Raw genomic sequence first — 18,989 nt, forward strand, 5'->3', positions numbered from 1 at the left:
GAACTCCTGGGCTATAAAAGACCTGGTTGCTATTTTATACTCCTCGAGTCACTCATCCTTTAAGCAGGGTGGGGCTAGGTGCGCGTGCGCGGTTTTAACACTCCTCCCCAAACTGCCAACTCTTCGCGCAAGCGGGGTAGACGCACCTTGCCTGGGTTTACGCGTGCGCACTAGCGGGCCTGGCCCCGGAAGACCAGACGCCTGCGCAGTGGGGACTACGGTGACAGTCCCCCGGCTGGGACGCCGGCCAGTCATGGCGGAGCCTTGGTCTGGGCAATCCTTGCAGGCTCTGCCGGCCACGGTGCTGGGCGCTCTGGGCGCCCTCGGCAGCGAGTTCCTGCTGGAGTGGGAGGCGCAGGACATGCGCGTGACCCTCTTCAAGCTGCTGCTGCTTTGGTTGGTGTTAAGTCTCCTGAGCATCCAGCTGGCGTGGGGGTTCTACGGGAGTACGGTGACCGGGCTGTATCACCGGCCAGGTGAGACGATCCACCAACTTCCGTAGGCCGGCCACCCCCTCCCCCACCGACTGTACCTTTGGGCTCCCCAGAACCCCCCCAGACTACCAGTGGGTCCCCTGAGAACCTCATCACAACTTAACGCTGTACCCTGACCCATGTCAACATACCATTTCACGCCAGAAACCCCACCAGTCCACCCGTCACATATAAGTTCCTTTCAACCCCCGTCAGACAATGCCACTAGTCCCTTAGGGCCTCCACTACACTCTCCATCAAACAATACCACTGGCCTTTAACCTGACCTGGGCTGATGCCTGCTCAGATACCCACCCCCAGCTTGCTGCAGCTCTGGATGTGTTCCTGCCCCCAGGTCTGGGCGGCCAGAACGGATCCACACCTGATGGCTCCACGCATTTCCCTTCCTGGTGAGTAAATCTACTCCTATGTCTACCCCATGCTTAGCAGGCAGAGGCCACTCCTGAGCTGAGGACAGGGGAAGGGAGTTCTCAGGGTAGGAGGCCACCAGCTTTGCAGCAAACCCCAGGGTCTGCACTAGAGCTCAGGCTTCAAGTGACATCGATGCCTGAACAGCCCATCTGTATGCTGTTCATACAGATATGTGGGGTGGGTGGCGTTATTGTCACAATTTCAGAGATGTAGTGGCAACTGCACTGTGAGAGATGTAGAGATTCCACTGCACTGTAAGCCCGTCAGTTAGAAAGGCAGGAGCCTCTGTCCTTAGTGCACTGACTGAACTCATCAGGATCAGCCTTCTAATCTGTAAAACATGAACTCACTAATCAGAGCGTTCATTCAGTTGATCTCTGAGCTCCTACCACATGGCAGGGGCCACACTAGGTCCAGAGAACAAGAACAACCCAGGCCCTGCTCACAGGTGGAACCAGAGATTTAAAAAGGGAGGGCAGAACCTAGTGGCGTGGCAGGGCAGGAATAAAGACGCAGATGTAGAGAACGGACTTGAGGACACGGCGGGGAAGGGGAAGCAGGGACGAAGTGAGAGAGTAGCATTGACATATATACACTACCAAATGTAAAATGGATGGCTAGCGGGAAGCTGCTGCATAGCACAGGGAGATCAGCTCAATGCTTTGTGATGACCTAGAGGGGTGGGACACGGAGGGTGGGAGGGAGGCTCAAGAGGGAGGGGATATGGGGATATAAGTATACATACAGCTGATTCACTCTGTTGTACAGCAGAAACTAACACAACATTGTAAAGCAATTATACTCCAATAAAGATATTTAAAAAAATTTTTTTAATAAAAGGGGAGGGCAGCAGTGCAGAGGCAAGGGTCATCAGAGCTGGTATCTTCCAAGTCAGACACCTAAGCTGAGGGCAAAGGCTAGGGGTGTACCAAGCAAAGAGAATGGACAGAACAAGGCCTAGAGGCAAGAACAAGGGTGACATATTGGAAGGATAGACAAGGCTGTGACGCTGGAGCTCAAACATAAAGAAATGGAGGGACCCGGAATACCCTATCCCAAGTCTCAAGGAGCTATTGGACTCAGCAAAGCCATGGCCTGATCGAATTTGCTTTTATAACTGCCTGCTTCATGGCAAATAGGTAAAGGAGTCCAATAGAGAGGGCAAGAGGCCAGTTAGGAGGCCTGCCACTGCACAGGTTTCTGTCCTTGGCAACTGGCGAAGGATGGGAGCACCATTCACAAAGTGGAGAAGCAGGAGGAAGAATAAGTCTGCAGGGGAAAGTGGTGGACCCAGTGAGGGCTGTGGAAGCTCAGCAGAGAGGTCTAGGTTATAGTGTGGCCTTACTGAGCCCAGCTCAGCCCCCACAAGGGGACAGTTGTGCTGTCCGTGGAATAACCCCTCTTCTCTTCTATCACTTTCAGGGAAACAGCAGCAAATGAACCTCTAAAAACCCACAGAGAATAAGGGAAGGCAGCAGAGGGGTCTCCAGGAACATCACCAGGTCTGCTGGCTCCCACACTGGGTTCTGCTGCTGCCCAGACCCCAGGGACGACTGCAGCGGGGGTAGAGGTTGGGGGTAGGGAGTATGCCAGTGCTTGCAGGGCTGGGCCTTCACTGCCCTTGGTCTTGCCTCCAGCAGCCCCAGGCATTGGGCCAGTAAAGAGTTTGCCTGTACCCTGATCTGGGTGGCTTAAGGAGAGAAGGCATGCTTCTCCTTTCAGGGATCAGCTCAGAAGCCTCTGGGTTGGGGATGGCAACAGTCCATTTTCTGTCTTGGCTTTTTCCTGTTCCTCTTCCCATCCCCCTGGGATGTGACCCTGTAGAGATTTGTCCCTGGGAGGAAGCCTGAGGTTGACCAGCTCTGAGATTTGTAAGGCAGGTCTGTTTTCCCCTAAGCCTTGGGTTTCCTTTATTTGGTTTTGCTTTGTTGGCAGGGACCCAGGGAATCCTGGCCTGGACACAGCCTTATATTTTATGGTTACTTAGCTGGCCATTCAAGTGTAAGACAGTGGACACCAAACACCCACCTCCTTTGGCTCATCCTGAGCTCTCCAGGTGTGAGTCAGGCTATATAAGTTCTCTTTTCATTGTACTCATATTCCTCTTAACCCCTCCCAGAATGAAGCTGGGTACCTAAAAGTGGCTGAGTCCCGGGGGTGACCTCCCATCCCCACTGCTTAAGTGCCTGTGGGGTTGTGGATCTGTACCCCGCCCCTCAAAGGGACATACTGAGCAGTTTAGTGCAAAGCGGCCCCATCGTGCCCTGCAGCCTCACCACTTCCCATCTTGACCTGGAACCAGAGGAGCTTCGTTCTAAGAGCCCACAGGCTAGGCAGGCCTGCCACTTCCACAGTGAGCCAAGGGAACTTCCAAAGGTATAAGAGGCAAACACCAGTTCCTGAAAGCAGTGTGGCCCTAGACCTGCCTCCTTCCCTGATGGACATACTTCTGCCTGCTTCTGCTGGGCCAGCAGCTACCTCAGTGTCCCACTGCTTGCTTCCTCTCTGTTAAATGTCACATTTCCATCTGGCAGCCTTTGCCTAGGCTGTCTTTGCAGAGTGCACTGGAGTAGGACTATGCTGAGCTCATGCACGAGTACTCCGGAGTATCATCTGGCTGGTGGGATGATGGTTCTGCAGCCCCAGGCCTACCCACTGACAACAAACACCACACTCAGAATTGGTCCCACATTTCACCCCAGGCTCAACTGAGGATGTGGCTTATTAAACATGGAAGTGCATCAGCTGTGTGGTTATTGACAGGACAGTGTGCATGCACAGGGGAAACTGGAGAGGGAACACCCTGGGGGCTGTTGCCCCTGAGCACCCAGAATACAACTTGCAGAGCTGCAGAGACGATGCCAGCTCCCTGGAGGAGCAGTGGTGGTGCCCAATAGGGGCACTCTCCCCTTTAGTTCTTATAGACCTGCCCCTCTCAAGGGGAACCCACTCTGAGTCTGGGCCAGGAAGGCAGGCATTGGACTGGCACCCCAGGAACCCTGTGGACAGAGAACAATGAAGCTAGAACTCTAGCAAGCAAGAAGGAAGGAAGCTCATTTAATGTTTTATTTTTTTTAGGAGTCAGTGGAGTCCAGTAGTAAGTCCCAGGGACAAAGGTCAGCCCAGGATAAGGCAAGTCTGAGAGGAGGCCCAGCCTGCCCTACAACAGCCCTGGGGCTCAGAACAGGTGGTGAGCCTGGCATGGCTGGCTACTGGGCAGCAGGCTGGGCCAACTGGAGAATGTGGAAGAATGAGTCCATGCCCCCCCCTCAGCCATCCCCAAGTTTACACACGGGCACCACAGCCCTACTAGGCCAACCCTCTGTGAGTCAGGAATCATCCCTGCCCAGGAAGAGGCAACAGTTTGAATTCATGGGAAGTGAACCAGAGGAGGTAGCTGGCACTGCCCAAGGTAATGACTCTTTGCAGTGTGAGAAACCGTGGTGAGGTAGGTTGGGCAGGCTTTCTCCTCCCCCTAAAGGTGAGCCTTTGCTCCACAGGCAGCACCTGGCAGAGTGGAAGGGCGAGGTGCCAGAACTGATGCTTCTCCAGCAGGCAAGAGTGGGGTCAATGGGACCGTGGGCTGGTCCGTCACTCAGAAATGGGGTCTTGAAGTTGCAAGTGGCACAGGATGAAGTGGGAATAGGTGGTGTGACTCCGTCACCCAGACAACCAGTACCAGCCTCCACCTAGCCACCTACCCCAAGTGTGTTCTGTCTCAGCTTCCTGACTAACCCCTTGTAGAATGCCCTCCAGGGTAAGGCTCCTGGAGGAGAGGGCCCTGCTCCAAGTCATCCTCACTTAAGGGTATAATAGTTTGTGGGCACAAAGGGCATCTTGCTGACCATGGCCATCTGCTGCTTTCGCCGCACCTCTACAAGCAGCAGGGTACCTGGCCGACTGTACTCATAGGGCACATAACCCATCGCCACATTCTTCCTCAGGCAGGGTGAGGGGCAGCCACTGGTCACAGCACCTGTCCGGGCAGACGCCATGTGTCCACACCACCCTGCCAGCCCAGGGTCCCCACCCTCCTACTGGGGTGGGTTGACAAGGGCTCTCCAACTTCCCTGGTCAACCTACCAAGCACGGTACCCTCCGTACTCAGGATGGGGTTGTGCGCCCGCACAGGAGCCCCCTCACACATTAACCCCACACGCCTCCGCTGCACCTTGCCCTTCAGCTGGGGAACAATGACCGAGGCTCCTGGGAAGTCCATAGCAGCTCGGCGGCGCTTCCCTGGAACATGACACATCAGATTTAAGCCACAGTCCGTAGGACCCCTGACCACAGGAGGTCCTAGTGACGAGGACCCCAAGTGACATCTATCCAGCATCAAGGCCCCTTCGCTTAGGCTGCCCCTGGACCCCATTCCTCCCCTGCAGTGCAGTCAGCCATCCACCTACTGACCCCTGGTCTTGGAGGCCATGCTCCCCACCTCAGCCTGCTGATGGTCCTCAATATCTACTGGGCAAAGCCACTGTGGTACCTTCAGGAAATGAAGGCTCAGGGAGGTTGTGCCACTTGCTCCAGGCTACACAACCTTGGAAGCAGTCCTGGGTTGGCTGGTCTCATCAAGGGTCACTCCAGCCTTCAGGATCCCCTCCCTGAGCGCTAGCCCAGCTCACCCAATGTCCAACTGAGGCTGCCTTCCACAGGTGTGGTGTGTTCGTCAATGTCGTTCCCATACAGGCAGAGGCCTGCCTCCAGGCGCAGGCTGTCCCGGGCCGCCAGCCCTGCCAGCTTCACCTCTGGGTTTTCCAACAGAGCTGTTGCCAGGCGGACTGCCTCTGCTGCCAGCACCGAGATCTGCAAGGGACACCAGGGAGCAGATGGGCTGCTGGCCCCAGAGTCCTATGCCCTGCACTACCTTGTGCCCACTTCTTGACAAACCTCCACACCATCCTCTCCTGTGTAGCCACAGCGGGTCACACGGCAGCCAGACACGCCAAACACCTCCATCACAGCACTGGTCATGAAGGGCAGTTTCCTCAGATCATCTGCCACGCCAGCCTGTAGCACCTGGGCCGCAGTGGGGCCTGGGCCCAGGGAGCCAATAACCAAGTGTCCAGGTCCTGGTGCCCCAGAAAGCTGGATCACAGCCCTTAGGGACCAGAACAAGCCCTGAGCAAGCCCCACTCTGTAGGTGGGAGAAGATGCTCTTGCCCACAGCCCATGGAGCCTTGTGGCAGGTAGAAGGAGGGCATGATACCAAACTTAGAATTATGGTGCACCATCCTCACCTTCCCCAGGTGCAGCGCGGCCTCTGTGCCAAGCAGTAGAGGAAACCTGGAAGGCAAACGTCAGCTCCAAACCCAGCCTGGCCCACTTACCTTGCAGGGCTAGCAAGGCATTATCCATCACCTCCAGGCCCACATCGCTGCCCATGTTCTGAAGCTCCCTAACCTTGTCCTGAAAGGAAAGAAATACCACATTTGCTCTGGGACCCCTTACTGAGCACCTACCATGGGCCAGGTGCTGCAGAGCTCAGCAGAGTAGGCTGGTTTCCATCTTAACAAGGTCATATAACTACTAAGTGGTAGGGATGACTCAAGCCCAGGTCTGCTAGCTCTAACACCAGGCTCCAGCCCTCCATCCTCACCAGAGGATGCCCACTTAGGGGCCAGGATCAGCTTCACCTCCCCACCTCCCCCACTTCCCCACGACTGAAACTTAGCATGCTCCAGGGAGGGCCCGCTCTGGCCCACTGTTCTTTCAAAGAGCCATTGTTTGAGCCATTCCAGGTCTGTCCTGGAAAACAAGGATGCTGCTCTGTGAACAAGGAGGACAGGGTACCTGGGACGCAGAGGGGCTATACCTGCATGAGGGTCAGGTCCTTTTCCCAGCAGCCAGCATTGGACACCACATACAGGTGTCCCTCAGAGGTGTTGGTCACAATCAAGTCATCTAAGATGCCGCCAGCCTCATTGGTAAACAGCGACAGTGTTCCCTAGCATCAAAGTGGAGCATCATTGCCTCCAGGTCCAAGAGGCCAAGGTCAAGTGTGAGTCAAACACACCCCTGGGCCCACTCAGCCACCACAAACTCATGAACCCTCGTGCATAGTGCTGAGGGGTGGCAGTGCAAGGAGCAAGGCTGGGTCAGCCCAGGCCCCTGCACAAGCCCAGGGTTTTTGATCCTCATACACTGAGAAAGGTTTCACCTCTTCCCCACCTTGGAGGACACCTCCCTGATCTGGTGGGGCCTCTGCACCCCTGCCCATTCAGTACAGAGAGCCCCTCTCACACTTAACCCACCATACCTAGGACTTGCTGCTTCGTCCCACCCAGACCTAGGACAACTCAGTCTGTGCCCCAAACCCCAGGACAGAAGCTTCAAAGTCTATGGGAATTCCCTGGTGGTCCAGTGGTTACGACTCGGCGCTTTCACTGCTGAGGGTGAGGGTTCAATCCCTGGTTGGGGAACTAAGATCCAGCATGGCCAAAGAAAAAAAAAAAGCAGCAGCAGCAGCTTCAAAGTCTATCTTGATGATCCCATGTGCTCCACAACAACCCTCCAAAACACTGAGGCTGGCTGGCCTCAGCCTCCCCACTGGATGGACAGTATAAGAGCCTGAGGTTAAGAGGTCACATGAATCACCTGGGGATCTTGTTAAAATGCAGGTTCTGATTCAGCAGGTCTGAAGAACTGGCCTGAGAGTGTATCCTAACAAGCTCCTATGTGACGATGAGGCTGCTGGTTTACGGACTACGCTTTCGTTTTTCTTTTTTTTTTGGCCGCGCAGCTTGTGGGATCTTAGTTCCCCAACCAGGGATTGAACCCAGGCCCTCGGCAGTGAGAGCACAGAGTCCTAATCCTAATCACTGGACCGCCAGGGAATTCCCAGGACTACACTTTAAATTGCAAGGGGTTTAGCAGCATGGAAGGTCACAGAACAGGACATGAACCTGGGTTTCTGGCCTCCCAGCTTGATGTGGTGGGGATGGGATAGGACCCTCCCTGCAGATGGCTGGGTGTCTGGACATGACTCAGGGACTCCGTCCCCCAAGAACGAAAGCCCTGAGAAACTGTGTCTGATCCATCTCTGTGCCCCTAGGCCCAAGGCAGGGACTCAGACTGGTTTGCTGGCTTATGACTAAGAACACTCATTGAGCAGAAATAAAAGAGAGGCCCGGGCTGCCCTGGTGGCGCAGTGGTTAAGAATCCGCCTGCCAATGCAGGGGACACGGGTTCAAGCCCTGGTCCGGGAAGATCCCACATGCCGCGGAGCAGCTAAGCCCGTGCGCCACAACTACTGAGCCCGCGTGCTACAACTACTGAAGCCCACGCACCCTAGAGCCCATGCTCCGCAACAAGCCAAGCCACTGCAATGAGAAGCCCGCGCACTGCAATGAAGAGTAGCCCATGCTCGATGCAACTAGAGAAAGCCCGCGCACAGCAACGAAGACCCAACGCAGCAAATAAATAAATAAAATTAAAAAAAAAAAGAGAGGCCCACCTGGTTTGGCTTTAGCTCTGCAATATCTCCAACCACTAGACTTTCCATCAGCTTCACCCGGTCATGGCCAAATATCTTGGTCTGGGAAAGAGGTCAAAAAGCCTCAGGTCACTGCAGTAGCTACAGTCTGGAAAGCCACGGGGCTAGGAGGCATCCTCCCTGCCACCCACAGCACAGTCCAATCCAGCCAAAGTGCCTGACTAGTCTTTTGGTTCTGCAAGTGGCAGAAGCCCTACTTTCTGACCCCCACACCCGCCAATACAGAAGAGATGCACTCAGGGAGGTTAGGGAACTTGAAAGGGCCCAGCACCTTCCTGAAATACCACCTTTTCCAAACAAATACCTAGGACAGTGGATGACAATGAGTGGCAGCCCTGGAAAACCCAGGACGTTGAGGCACTCCCCTAAGTGGGAGCAGGCTAGAGAGATGAGACAGGAGATGAGCAAGAGACCCTCTGAGTCAGTTTACTGGGGGCCATAGTACATTACACCCTTGAGACCTCCAACTCTTCTGAGAGGGCTGCCCTTGGAATCCAGCTCCCAGCAAAGAAAGCCGAGGGTTGCACCATTGTGGACGGAGAGGAAGCCCTGGCCTAGCAATCAGCGCACTCCCCTGGCTCACCTGCAGCATGTGGGACACGTCAAAGAGCGAGCAGTGCCGGCGTGTATGCAGGTGTGAGTCAACGTGGCTGTCCCGGTACTGCACAGGCAGATTCCAGCCTGCGAATGCCACCATCTTCCCGCCATGGGCCAGGTGGAAGTCATAGAGTGGTGTCCTGCGGAGCACGTCCTGCGGGCGGCCGGGCTCAGTGCCACCAAGGCCCCAGACCCCAGCCCTCTTCCTCCCCCACCCTCCAAGATTGGCACCACAACCCAGCACCCTCTATCCCACCTGTGCACTACTGAGAGAACGGCGCAGGGCCGAGGGGAGCGCCTGGAGACACGAGCGCAGACGGGACATCATGCTCCCAGCCCACTGCATTGTTGCCCGCAACTGGTGCAGCCGACGCACAGAGGCCACCACTCTGCCAGGCACGCTGGGAGATGTAGTCCAGGCCCTGCTTAGCTAGGTCTCTCCCCCGCCCGGGGGATCAGAAGAGGGAGTGGGCAGCCCCAAGGGCAGACGCAGCTTTAGAGCACACAGTGCATTGACTCCCAGCTGCAGGGAAATAGCCCCGGGCGCTTCCATCTGGGCGCTTCCATCTGATCAGGGCAGATTGGGCGGTTGGAGCCAGTTAAGCCACTCAGAAATAGAGCTGGGGGCTAGACCTCCCCCTGCTGACTGCCCTGCCTCCAAAGGGCCAAAGTTCTGCAAAGGGCTGAAAGGCCTGAATCACCAGTTTAGGACAATAGGAGTGTAAGGTCACATGGGGGGAGGGGAAGGGGTGGAGAGGGCACAGGAGGGTGGAGTCAGCCCGGCAGGCAGAGTGCCACAGTAACCTGGCCTCATGTGAGGGTCTCCAGCTCTCTCACTGGGCAAACATAGGCAGCGAGCACAGTGATGCATTCCACAAGTATTTATTGGTCTTGCTGCACACTAGGCCCTGTGCTGGGGACACAGCTGTGCAGGAAGCAGGGTCCCTGCCATCCCAGGGACCTCCCCCCTCACTCACATACACACTGAGGGCTGCTACTCCCTGAGCACAAGACTGATCATTACCCTCTTAGCAAAAGCTGAATGGGGCTAAGTAAATGACCCTGCAGGCAGATACCACCTGCAAGAACTCTGATAGATGACATCAGAAGGTGGCCACCAAAAAGTGGCTGCCCTTCCCCTAGAAAGCTGTTGAGCCACACAAACATCCAATTTTCCAGGTCCAACACATGTTGCAGTACTGCCTCATAACAGCCCCCAGAAGAAAGCCAGGAAAAAACAGAGAGAAGCAGGATTTTCTCATAAGGAGCAGCAGCCTGTCTTATTCAGCTGCTGGCCTGGGGTTGTAGAAAACCTCAGCCTCTTAAAAGACACCAATGAGAACTCTCACCTGGCCCCCACCACCACCACCGAGGTTGATCTCTCATCACACTGAGCGTGGCTCTTAGATGGGGGCAACTGGAAGAGGGACAAGGATGCACTTTGGGCTCTGTCAGATGGCAGACAGGTCCCAGGACTCATTTTCAGGCCCCAGCCTTGCCCAGGGCACCCGCCCAGACCCGATGGATGGGGGCAGACCCATTTGAACACACATCCAGGAGCCAACTCAGGGACCAAGGGACTCAGGCTGCCCAAATTCCCAGCTTTGCGTGGCTCCCTAGGCAAGCAGCAGAAGAGTTTAGATAGGAATTTTCTTTTTGTGGGCATAATACAAAGGGAAAGAAGACCATTAGGGGGCGCAGAAGGAAAAATGCGGCTCCTGTTTCTCCCTCAAGCTTCCAAACTACGACTGCCAAGCTATAGCAGTCTTCCAAGGCTAGACAGAGCAGGTTCTAGTAGGTTACCCCAGCCCACTGCACTCAGGGTGAGGGAGCAGGCAGAAGGCAGGAATGTGCATGTTGGCAGGGGAGACAGAGGGCACAGGGGGATTCTTAGTAATAGAACTGGAGTGTTTTTAGGGAGGGCGAAGGAGGAGTTTTGGGTTGCAGTCAGGTGAGGACAGAGTGTATCCCCTCCAGGAGTTCATGCTAAAGCAACACAGTGAGCCCCCAAGAATCTTGACTCTGTGAACATGGTCCCGACAGAATGCGCATGCAGGCAACACTTGGAATGCACAGGGACAGCACTTCAGCCGCTGATGGCCCAAACCGGGCCTGGATCGGCACGGAAGGCCAACGTCTTGGCTAAGGGCCACAGCTCAAGTGTAGGAGAGCAAGTTCAGGTCATAACAGCCATCCACCTGCAACACAAAAGACCATCAGATCTGACCCATTTAGGCCAACGGGAGCCAAGCAGAGGGAAGCGATCACTCACATCAAAGCGGCCGATCCTTGTGGAGGTGTGACTGGCCCGGATCATCTCTGTCAGCGCCCACATCTGCTGTACCTCGGAGGATACCCTGCTGGGGTCTGGGAGACCCTGCTCCAGAAGGAGGGGTCAGTGGCCATGGGTCTCTCCCCAGCAGTGCCCTTAGAACTCCAGATAGGCCAAGTTGGGCTATGGGGCCCTCCAGCTGACATTCCCAGATGACTTGTGAAGCATGAGGATGGGGCCTGATGTGGAGTAGGTGGCCCAACCCCACACAGAGATGCCTCAAATCCCAGGAGGAAGGTGCACAGAGTGAACCAAGGTCCCTGGGTCCAGCCCCAGATTCTTGCAGAAAGGGGTCCCCTTGGGCCTGTGCTGGACACCAGAGCTGTTCGCACATGGTTCTTAGCCAGGGTGAGGGCTTACCTCAAGAAGGGGAGCAGGCTGCTCACAAGGCACTGGGTGCGAGAGCCACTTGGGGAAGGTCATGGAAGGGCTCTGCAAAGCAAAGGCATACTGCCCTGAGGCGGGCAGAGTAGGAGAGACCTGGAACCAGATCTCAAGGTCCTGAAGGCAGAGAGAAGGGCCCCTGAGCCCCAGAAACTGGGAAAATCCTGTTTAGGTCCCAGGGGCAGAAGACTACCTAAGCTCTTCTGCTATGCAGAAGGAAGCCCCACGAAGACAAGGAACAGAAGTATATCTGGGTACCCGAATGTTCCAGATCTGAAAAAGGCAGGTAGCCCCAAAGGTCAGGGGATATGGGGACATGGCCTCACCTCTCATCATGAGCTTCCAGCATTCCCACCTGGCTAACTTCCATGAAGGACTCCTTCTGAGTCGCCCCATCCTTACCCATCCACTCCCAACTGTACCCCCAGGCCTCCCAGCCATAGCTAGGAGCCTCCTGGAGAAAAGGCCAGCAAACAGCTCTGAGCTAGTCACTTACCTTTGGTCCCTGCTGGTAGATCTGCAGCTCCTCCACCGTGAAAGACAACCACAGTGGTGATGGCTGTCGCAGAATCAGGCGTAGTTCCAGTACTTTGCCCATGTCACACAGCATCTGACACATACACACAAGGACCCACCGAGGCCCCAGCTCACTGCCCAGGAGCCAACCAGCAATGAGCCAAGGTGCTTCCTCCCCAGGCCTTTGAGAAGGAAACAGTAGTTCCTCCAAGGCACTTGCCCAAGAACCACAATTCAGGCCAACCTTGCCCGCCCCTCTTCCCTCATGGTATCCTGGCCCAATCCCCAGGCCTCTTGTGAGCCTTCATCTGGGCTGCCCTGGCCATACTGAGTCCCAGCTAACCTGGTGCTTAAACAGCGATACATACTCCTGAGCTCCCTCCTCACTGTGTGGGTCAGGCATCAGGCAGTAGTCCCGAAGGCAGGTCACCCACTTGGCTGGAGTGTGTGTTGAGGTGTGCTGGCGAACACGGATGGTCAGAAAGGCTGTGTAGTAATTCTTAAACATGATCTCCTGCAACTAGGGCACACACAACCCACCACAACAAATCAGACCTAGTCCCCGGGCCTGAGGGGTTCAAAAGCACCATCTCTTCCTCCACTTAGGAATGTACTCTTCTACCAATCTAACAATATCAACAAGAATCCACTGGGGCCCAAAGAGATTTTGCCTTCCTAGAACTCACAGTCTAAATGAGCACGTCATGCAAACAAACCATGACCTCGGATCTTGCCGCATGTCCAAGATGCTGCAAGTGGTCAGAGCCCTAACTCTAGATGAGTCAGAAAATGTACAGATGAGTTCATCAAGTGGACCATGAAAGGTAGAAACTGTAAAGTAGCATAAACAAAGGAGCACCAAGGGGTGACAGGACCTGGCATACCCCTGGAACAGAGAGTGGTTCAGCCTAGCTAAAGCAGTTTTCATCACTGGATACTCATCAGAATTACTCAAGGAGGGAATTCCCTGGTGGTCCAGTGGTTAGGACTTGGTGCTTTCACTGCCAGGACCCGGGTTTCGATCCCTGGTCAGGGAACTAAGATCCCACCGTGGTGAGGCCAAAAAAACCAAAAACAACAACAACAACAACAAAATACAACAAAACAGAATTACTCAAGGAAATTTTTTTTTTTTTTTTTAAATATAAGTGTACAGGCTCCACCCCAGACCTACTGAATCAGATTTCCAAGGTTGGGCCCTGTAATGAAGTCTCCCAGCTTAGAGTAAGCAACAGCTTGGGGGAGAACCACACACTACAGGACAAAATGCCTGGGGCCGAGAGGCAAGTAGGGCAAAGACACAGAGTGGCTCTGAATGCCAGGCCATTAGAAAGTGGACTTTGCCCTCTGTGTTGAGGTCTTGCAGTGTCCAGTCACTCTGCCAGCAGATGTGGAAGGGGAACTGGAGACTGGAAACTGCAGCCCCTGGGAAGATCCTGATGAGGGATGATTTGAACCTGACCTCCAGCAGGGACTGTAGGAATGGGCAGGAGGCAGGTTTGGGGGTAACTCATTGTCTAATGATACCCAGCCAGTGGCCAGGGACAAAACGACCTTTCACCTCTATTAGGTTCAAAACTGTATTTCCAGCACCTAACCTACTATCTCGGCACTTCCGTGTCAGCGCCATTCTGGACATTGGGGGAGAGACGTTGGAGAGAACAGAAGAGGAAGCTGCATTCTAGTAACTGTGTTAACTGAAGGAATAAATAAATGGTTAACTGATTCGTATGGGCGAGGTACTGCAGAGGCTTTCGGTAAACGATTAAATGGCTGGGACACGCCCGAGTTCCCAGATAAGCCCCGCCCAGGAGCCCCGGTCGCGCCCACTTGCTTGCTCACCTCGAAGGGCGCGACGCTGGGGAAGGTGACATCGATAACCAGCACGCCAGGCCGGCCTTGGGAGGTCCGCACGTCGCCCACCTGCAGGGCCACAGTGCCTTTCACATGACAAGGGACCGACACGCGGGACATGGTGGCAGCGGCCGCGACAAAGTAAGACCAATGGTCCTTCCCGGCGTCCCCAGCCGGGCCGCAAGAACTACAACTCCCGAGAGGACTCGCGCTCGGCCAGCCCAGCCAATCACCGATGCTCGGGTTGGGCCCGCATTCGGAAGTGCCTGCGGAAGTGCTCCTTCAGCCAATCACCGGGCGTGCCTTAGAGAGCCACCAGGGATCATGCCCAGAAACGGCCTAGCCATTCTGGATCCGGTTAGTGCTGAACCTTCTAGGTACCCTGAGGTCTCAGTCGGTTACTGCCTCTGTGCAGGGCCGGCGTCAGTTAAAGCACAGAAAGCCATGAGCATAGTGTCTGGACGACACTGGTTGCAAAAATAGATATTAACCCTTTTTTTACGTGCGCGAAGGATTTGAAGAAGAAGAAATAGCCAATAGCCAGCAAGAAAAGATAAATAGCCAATATGCCCATGAAAAGATGCTTAACATTATTATTCATCAGGGAAATACAAATTAGAACCCCACACACCCACTAAACAGACTAAAATTAAAAACTGACAAAACTGGAACCCTCATGCATTGATAATTTCCTGCCACTTTGAAAAGCAGTTTGGCCATTCTTTAAGAACTAAATTTATGCTTAAAACATGATCCAGCCATTGCACTCCTAAGTATTTACCCAAGAGAAATGAAAGCATATGTCCATCCAAGGACTTTATTCATAATAGCCAAAATTTGGAAATAATCCAGGTGTCCAGCAGATGAACAAATGAACAGATTACCTAATTGTGGTGTATCCACACAATGAAATACTACTCAACAATAAAAAGAAATGAATGAATCCACAGGCTATCAATAGATGAATGGGTAAACAAAGTATAATTACACAAAATGAAATTATTCAGCCTTAAAAAGGAATGAAATTCTGGCACATGCTTCAACAAGGATAAACATTGAAAATATTACACTTAGTGAAAAAAACCAGACATAGAAGAACAAATATTATATGATTCCGCTGATGTGAGGTACCTAGAAGAGGCAAATTCATCTAGACAGAAAGTTTAATAGAGGTTGCCAGGGGCTGGGGAGGGGGAAGTAGAGAGTTATTGTTTGACAAGTACAGAGTTTCAGTTCAGGATGGATGGAAAAAAAAATCTGGAAATAGTGGTGATGATTACAAAGCACTATGAATGTACCTAAGGCCAATGAATGATATATACACTTAAAATGAGTAAATGGTAAATTTTGTCATGTATGTTTTACCACAATAAAAAACAAACAAACAAATGAACAACTGACATACACAATACCACCACTGGATTTCAAATGCACTATGTTAAGCAAAAGAAGTCAGACCCAAGTGAGTTCATATGGTATGGTTCCACTTACATGAAATTCTAGAAAAGTCAAAACTAATATAGAGTAATATAAATCAGAACAGTTTTCCCTGGTGCCAAGGGTGACTGTGAAGAAGTACAGGGGAATATTTTGGGGTGACAGAAAGGTTCTATGACGTGATAGGCTGGTAGTTATATTTGTCTAGACATTTGTCAAAATTCATTAAACAATGCTTAAGATATGTGCATTTTATTGTATCTAAATTATACCTCAATTGGGAATTCCCTGGCAGTCCAGTGGTTAGGACTCTGTGCTTTCATTGCCAAGGGCACGGGTTCAATCCCTGGTCAGGGAATTAGGATCTCACAGGCCGCACAGAGTGGCCAAAATAAATAAATAAGTAAATAAAAATTGGTTAAAAAAAAAATATATATATATATACACACACACACACACGCCGATAAAGAAATTTAAAAAAAATAAAAATAAATTATACCTCAATAAACATGATTTTAAAAGAAAAAAATTAAACATCATATTTATTATCATCATCATCCTTCCAGATACTTGTAGAAACAATGCCTCAGAAATTGTCACTTAAGCCTGTTTTATGGATAACAAAGCTGAGGCCAGATGTGGGCCAGTGATTTCCCAAGCCAAGAAAGCAATATGAAGTAGAACTGGAAACAGAGCCTCTTTTGGACTCCTACCTCATAGGTCAGACCCTCCAGGCAACAGTCATCTTTGGTGACCTGTGCCTTCTCTGTGTGAGGGGCTCCAGAGACACAGGCCCAGTGTAGCTCATAGGATTCTCATAGTGGGGCATCAAACAGACACAAAACCAGGATTCCAAGCCAGCCCAAGGAACAGCCTGGAGGAGCTGAGCCTTCCCAGCCCAGACCTAGAGACCTCCAGTGACAGAAAACTTTCCCTGCCTCATCATAATTTGTAATCTGTGGCTTCTGGACTGGTCATTGTTATCTCCATTTTGTTTTTTGCTTTTTGTTTTTTAATATATTTATTTATTTATTTATTTTTTGGCTGCATTGGATCTTCATTACTGCACGCGGGCTTTTCTCTAGTTGCGGCGAGTGGGGGCTACTCTTCGTTGCAGTGCGTGGGCTTCTCATTGCGGTGGCTTCTCTTGTTGCGGAGCACGGGTTCTAGGCACACAGGCTCCAGTAGTTGCGGCACACGGGCTCAGTAGTTGTGGCACACGGGCTTAGTTGCTCCGCGGCATGTGGGATCGTCCTGGACCAGGGCTCGAACCCGTGTCTGCTGCACTGGCAGGCAGATTCTTTTTTTTTTTTCTGACATCTTTATTGGAGTATAATTGCTTTACAACGTTGTGTTAGTTTCTGATGTATAGCAAAGTGAATCAGCCATACATATACATATATCCCCATATCCCCTCCCTCTTGCATCTCCCTCCCACCCTCCCTATCCCATCCCTCTAGGTGGTCACAAAGCACCGAGCTGATTTCCCTGTGCTATGTGGCTGCTTCCCATTAGCTATCTATTTTACATTTGGTAGTGTATATATGTCAATGCCACTCTCTCACTTCGTCCCAGCTTACTTCCCCCTCATTGTGTTCTCAAGGGCAGGAGGATTCTTAACCACTCTGCCACCAGGGAAGCCCACTATCTCCATTTTGACTCAGAGTAATGATTCATTGCCTGGGTCCCTCCAGATTCCTGAGGGTTTCCCTTTTAGGGAGCCACAACCCCCCCATAATGGAGCAGAGGTTTCCCTAAATCCCAGAGGACTATAGCCCTCCTGAGAATCAGGAGGATACAGACAGGCTCTGGTCTTCAGGCCTCAGCTCTGAGAGCAGACACAGACCCATGTGGCCCCTCATTGCAGATGAGTCTCAATATTGAAACAGGAGGGAAGGGTGCAGGGCACAACCTTTGAAAGAATGACGTAGCCCGAGGACATGACATAAACTGATTAGTACCAAATGGGTCCAAGATGGCAGACAAGTCGACTTCCACTAGACCTTGAGCCTCAGTATACAGCTCATTGTAACACATCAGTAAGCTGACTGACACACCCACAGAGCCATGGCAGTTCCAAGGCCCACCATAAGTATCAAAAAGTGGGTGGTGGCCCAATTCCTGGAAATCCCCACCCTTTCTCAAAATAGCTGGAATACTCCTCCCATTCATTAGCCTATGAAATTACCCACCCCTATAAAAATTGATAACCCATACCCTGGTGCTCCTCTTGCCTTCTGAGATGGCCCACTGTCTGTCTGTGGAGTGTGTTTCTCTCTAAATAAATCCACTTCTTACCTATCACTTTGTCTCTCACTGAATTCTTTCTGCAATGAGACATCAAGAACCTGAGCTTCATTAAATCCTGAAACCAGGTGTGTGATCTCAGTTGGAAGACTGTGAGTTTTCGCCGGCTGCATGGGTTCGAGTCCCAATCAGGGTTTTGGCTGGGTTTGAGTCCCAGCACTTGGGTTCCGAGTCCCAGTCTGAGGTGCACGGTTTCAATATCTGTCTGGTGAACAGCCACCTCCACTTCATATATATATGGAGAGAGAGAGAGATCAATTGAGAGATTGAGATTATAAACTTATAAACTGTTTGCTCATGTAATTATAGAGGCTGAGTACTCCCAAGATCTGCCATTGGCAAACTTGAAACCCAGGAGAGCCAATGTGTAGTTCTAGTTCAAGTCTGAAGGCATAAAAACCAAGAGAGCTGGGCTTCCCTGGTGGCGCAGTGGTTGAGAGTCTGCCTGCCAATGCAGGGGACACGGGTTCGAGCCCTGGTCTGGGAGGATCCCACATGCCGCGGAGCAACTGGGCCCGTGAGCCACAATTACTGAGCCTGCGCGTCTGGAGCCTGTGCTCCGCAACAAGAGAGGCCGCGATAGTGAGAGGCCCGCGCACCGTGATGAGGAGTGGCCCCCGCTTGCCACAACTAGAGAAAGCCCTCACGCAGAAACGAAGACCCAACACAGCCATAAATAAAATAAATAAATAAAAAATTAAAAAAAAAAAAAAAGAAAATGCTCCCTATTAAAAAAAAAAAAATTACTGGCCATAAATTTAAAAAAAAGCAAAAGGAAAACAAACGAAGAAAAATATCTGCCATAGGCATAAAATCTGCTTAAAAAAAAAAAAAAACCAAGAGAGCTGATGGTATAAATTCCAGTCCAAAATCTGGCAGTCTCAGAGACCCTAAAAGAGCTGATGTTTTGGTCATACCCCAAAGGCTGGAAAAAGAACAATATTCCAGCTCAAGCAATCAGACAGGAGGGGTTTCCTTTTACTCAGCTTTTTTGTTCTATTCAGAACTTCAACTGATTGGATGAGGCCTACCCATATTAAGGAGGGTAATCTGCTTTACTCAGTCTATTCAAATATTAATCTCAAAAACTAAAAGAAAGAAAAAGAAAAAATAAACAAATGTTAATCTGACACAGAAACACCCTCAGACACACACCCAG

At 52.1% G+C, this 18,989-nt stretch overlaps 3 protein-coding genes across 11 annotated transcripts; 1 reads left to right on the plus strand and 2 right to left on the minus strand.

Annotated features, from left to right (window-relative positions):
• The first annotated feature begins 56 nt into the window (after positions 1-56).
• TCTA (T cell leukemia translocation altered) lies at positions 57-8,163 on the plus strand. Of its 5 annotated transcripts, none has more exons than XM_061196808.1 (4): positions 57-476; positions 781-883; positions 2,328-2,407; positions 8,087-8,163. In XM_061196808.1, exons 1-3 carry the CDS (start codon positions 254-256, stop codon positions 2,368-2,370), a joined length of 369 nt encoding a protein of 122 aa, XP_061052791.1. In that variant the 5' UTR covers positions 57-253; the 3' UTR covers positions 2,371-2,407; positions 8,087-8,163. The 5 variants fall into 5 exon arrangements, with proteins under 5 accessions (XP_061052791.1, XP_061052792.1, XP_061052790.1 ...); XM_061196809.1 differs by lacking the exon at positions 8,087-8,163 and adding an exon at positions 7,963-7,997; XM_061196807.1 differs by lacking the exon at positions 8,087-8,163 and adding an exon at positions 3,440-3,640.
• On the minus strand, positions 3,961-9,772 carry AMT (aminomethyltransferase). 4 transcript variants are annotated; one of them, XM_061196798.1, is made up of 9 exons: positions 9,257-9,772; positions 8,987-9,154; positions 8,365-8,445; positions 6,724-6,855; positions 6,239-6,317; positions 5,799-5,944; positions 5,534-5,714; positions 4,989-5,144; positions 3,961-4,881 (listed from the first exon to the last, which is right to left on the minus strand). In XM_061196798.1, exons 1-9 carry the CDS (start codon positions 9,344-9,346, stop codon positions 4,703-4,705), a joined length of 1,212 nt encoding a protein of 403 aa, XP_061052781.1. In that variant the 5' UTR covers positions 9,347-9,772; the 3' UTR covers positions 3,961-4,702. The 4 variants fall into 4 exon arrangements, with proteins under 4 accessions (XP_061052781.1, XP_061052782.1, XP_061052784.1 ...); XM_061196799.1 differs by having other exon boundaries at positions 6,149-6,317; XM_061196801.1 differs by lacking the exon at positions 6,724-6,855.
• Positions 9,773-9,866: 94 nt separating this feature from the next.
• On the minus strand, positions 9,867-14,254 carry NICN1 (nicolin 1, tubulin polyglutamylase complex subunit). 2 transcript variants are annotated; one of them, XM_061196802.1, is made up of 6 exons: positions 14,075-14,254; positions 12,576-12,752; positions 12,213-12,326; positions 11,693-11,764; positions 11,273-11,377; positions 9,867-11,198 (listed from the first exon to the last, which is right to left on the minus strand). In XM_061196802.1, exons 1-6 carry the CDS (start codon positions 14,204-14,206, stop codon positions 11,157-11,159), a joined length of 642 nt encoding a protein of 213 aa, XP_061052785.1. In that variant the 5' UTR covers positions 14,207-14,254; the 3' UTR covers positions 9,867-11,156. The 2 variants fall into 2 exon arrangements, with proteins under 2 accessions (XP_061052785.1, XP_061052787.1); XM_061196804.1 differs by lacking the exon at positions 11,273-11,377.
• Positions 14,255-18,989: the final 4,735 nt, after the last annotated feature.

This window comes from Eubalaena glacialis, chromosome 7, assembly GCF_028564815.1.
Source record: "Eubalaena glacialis isolate mEubGla1 chromosome 7, mEubGla1.1.hap2.+ XY, whole genome shotgun sequence".
NCBI lineage: Eukaryota > Metazoa > Chordata > Mammalia > Artiodactyla > Balaenidae > Eubalaena > Eubalaena glacialis.

Bases quoted from the DNA above. Each gene is read 5' to 3' on its own strand.
- TCTA (XM_061196808.1), top strand. From the start codon at position 254: ATGGCGGAGCCTTGGTCTGGGCAATCCTTGCAGGCTCTGCCGGCCACG. The intron at 477-780 runs GTGAGACGATCC...ATGCCTGCTCAG, and splicing joins CGGGCTGTATCACCGGCCAG to ATACCCACCCCCAGCTTGCT. The intron at 884-2,327 runs GTGAGTAAATCT...TATCACTTTCAG, and splicing joins TCCACGCATTTCCCTTCCTG to GGAAACAGCAGCAAATGAAC.
- NICN1 (XM_061196802.1), bottom strand. From the start codon at position 14,206: ATGTCCCGCGTGTCGGTCCCTTGTCATGTGAAAGGCACTGTGGCCCTG. The intron at 11,765-12,212 runs GTAAGTGACTAG...TTTGCTTTGCAG, and splicing joins TCTACCAGCAGGGACCAAAG to AGCCCTTCCATGACCTTCCC. The intron at 11,199-11,272 runs GTGAGTGATCGC...TTTGTGTTGCAG, and splicing joins CAAGGATCGGCCGCTTTGAT to GTGGATGGCTGTTATGACCT.
- AMT (XM_061196799.1), bottom strand. From the start codon at position 9,346: ATGCAGTGGGCTGGGAGCATGATGTCCCGTCTGCGCTCGTGTCTCCAG. The intron at 9,155-9,256 runs GTGGGATAGAGG...GGCCGCCCGCAG, and splicing joins GTTCTCTCAGTAGTGCACAG to GACGTGCTCCGCAGGACACC. The intron at 5,715-5,798 runs GTTTGTCAAGAA...TGTCCCTTGCAG, and splicing joins CAGGAGAGGATGGTGTGGAG to ATCTCGGTGCTGGCAGCAGA.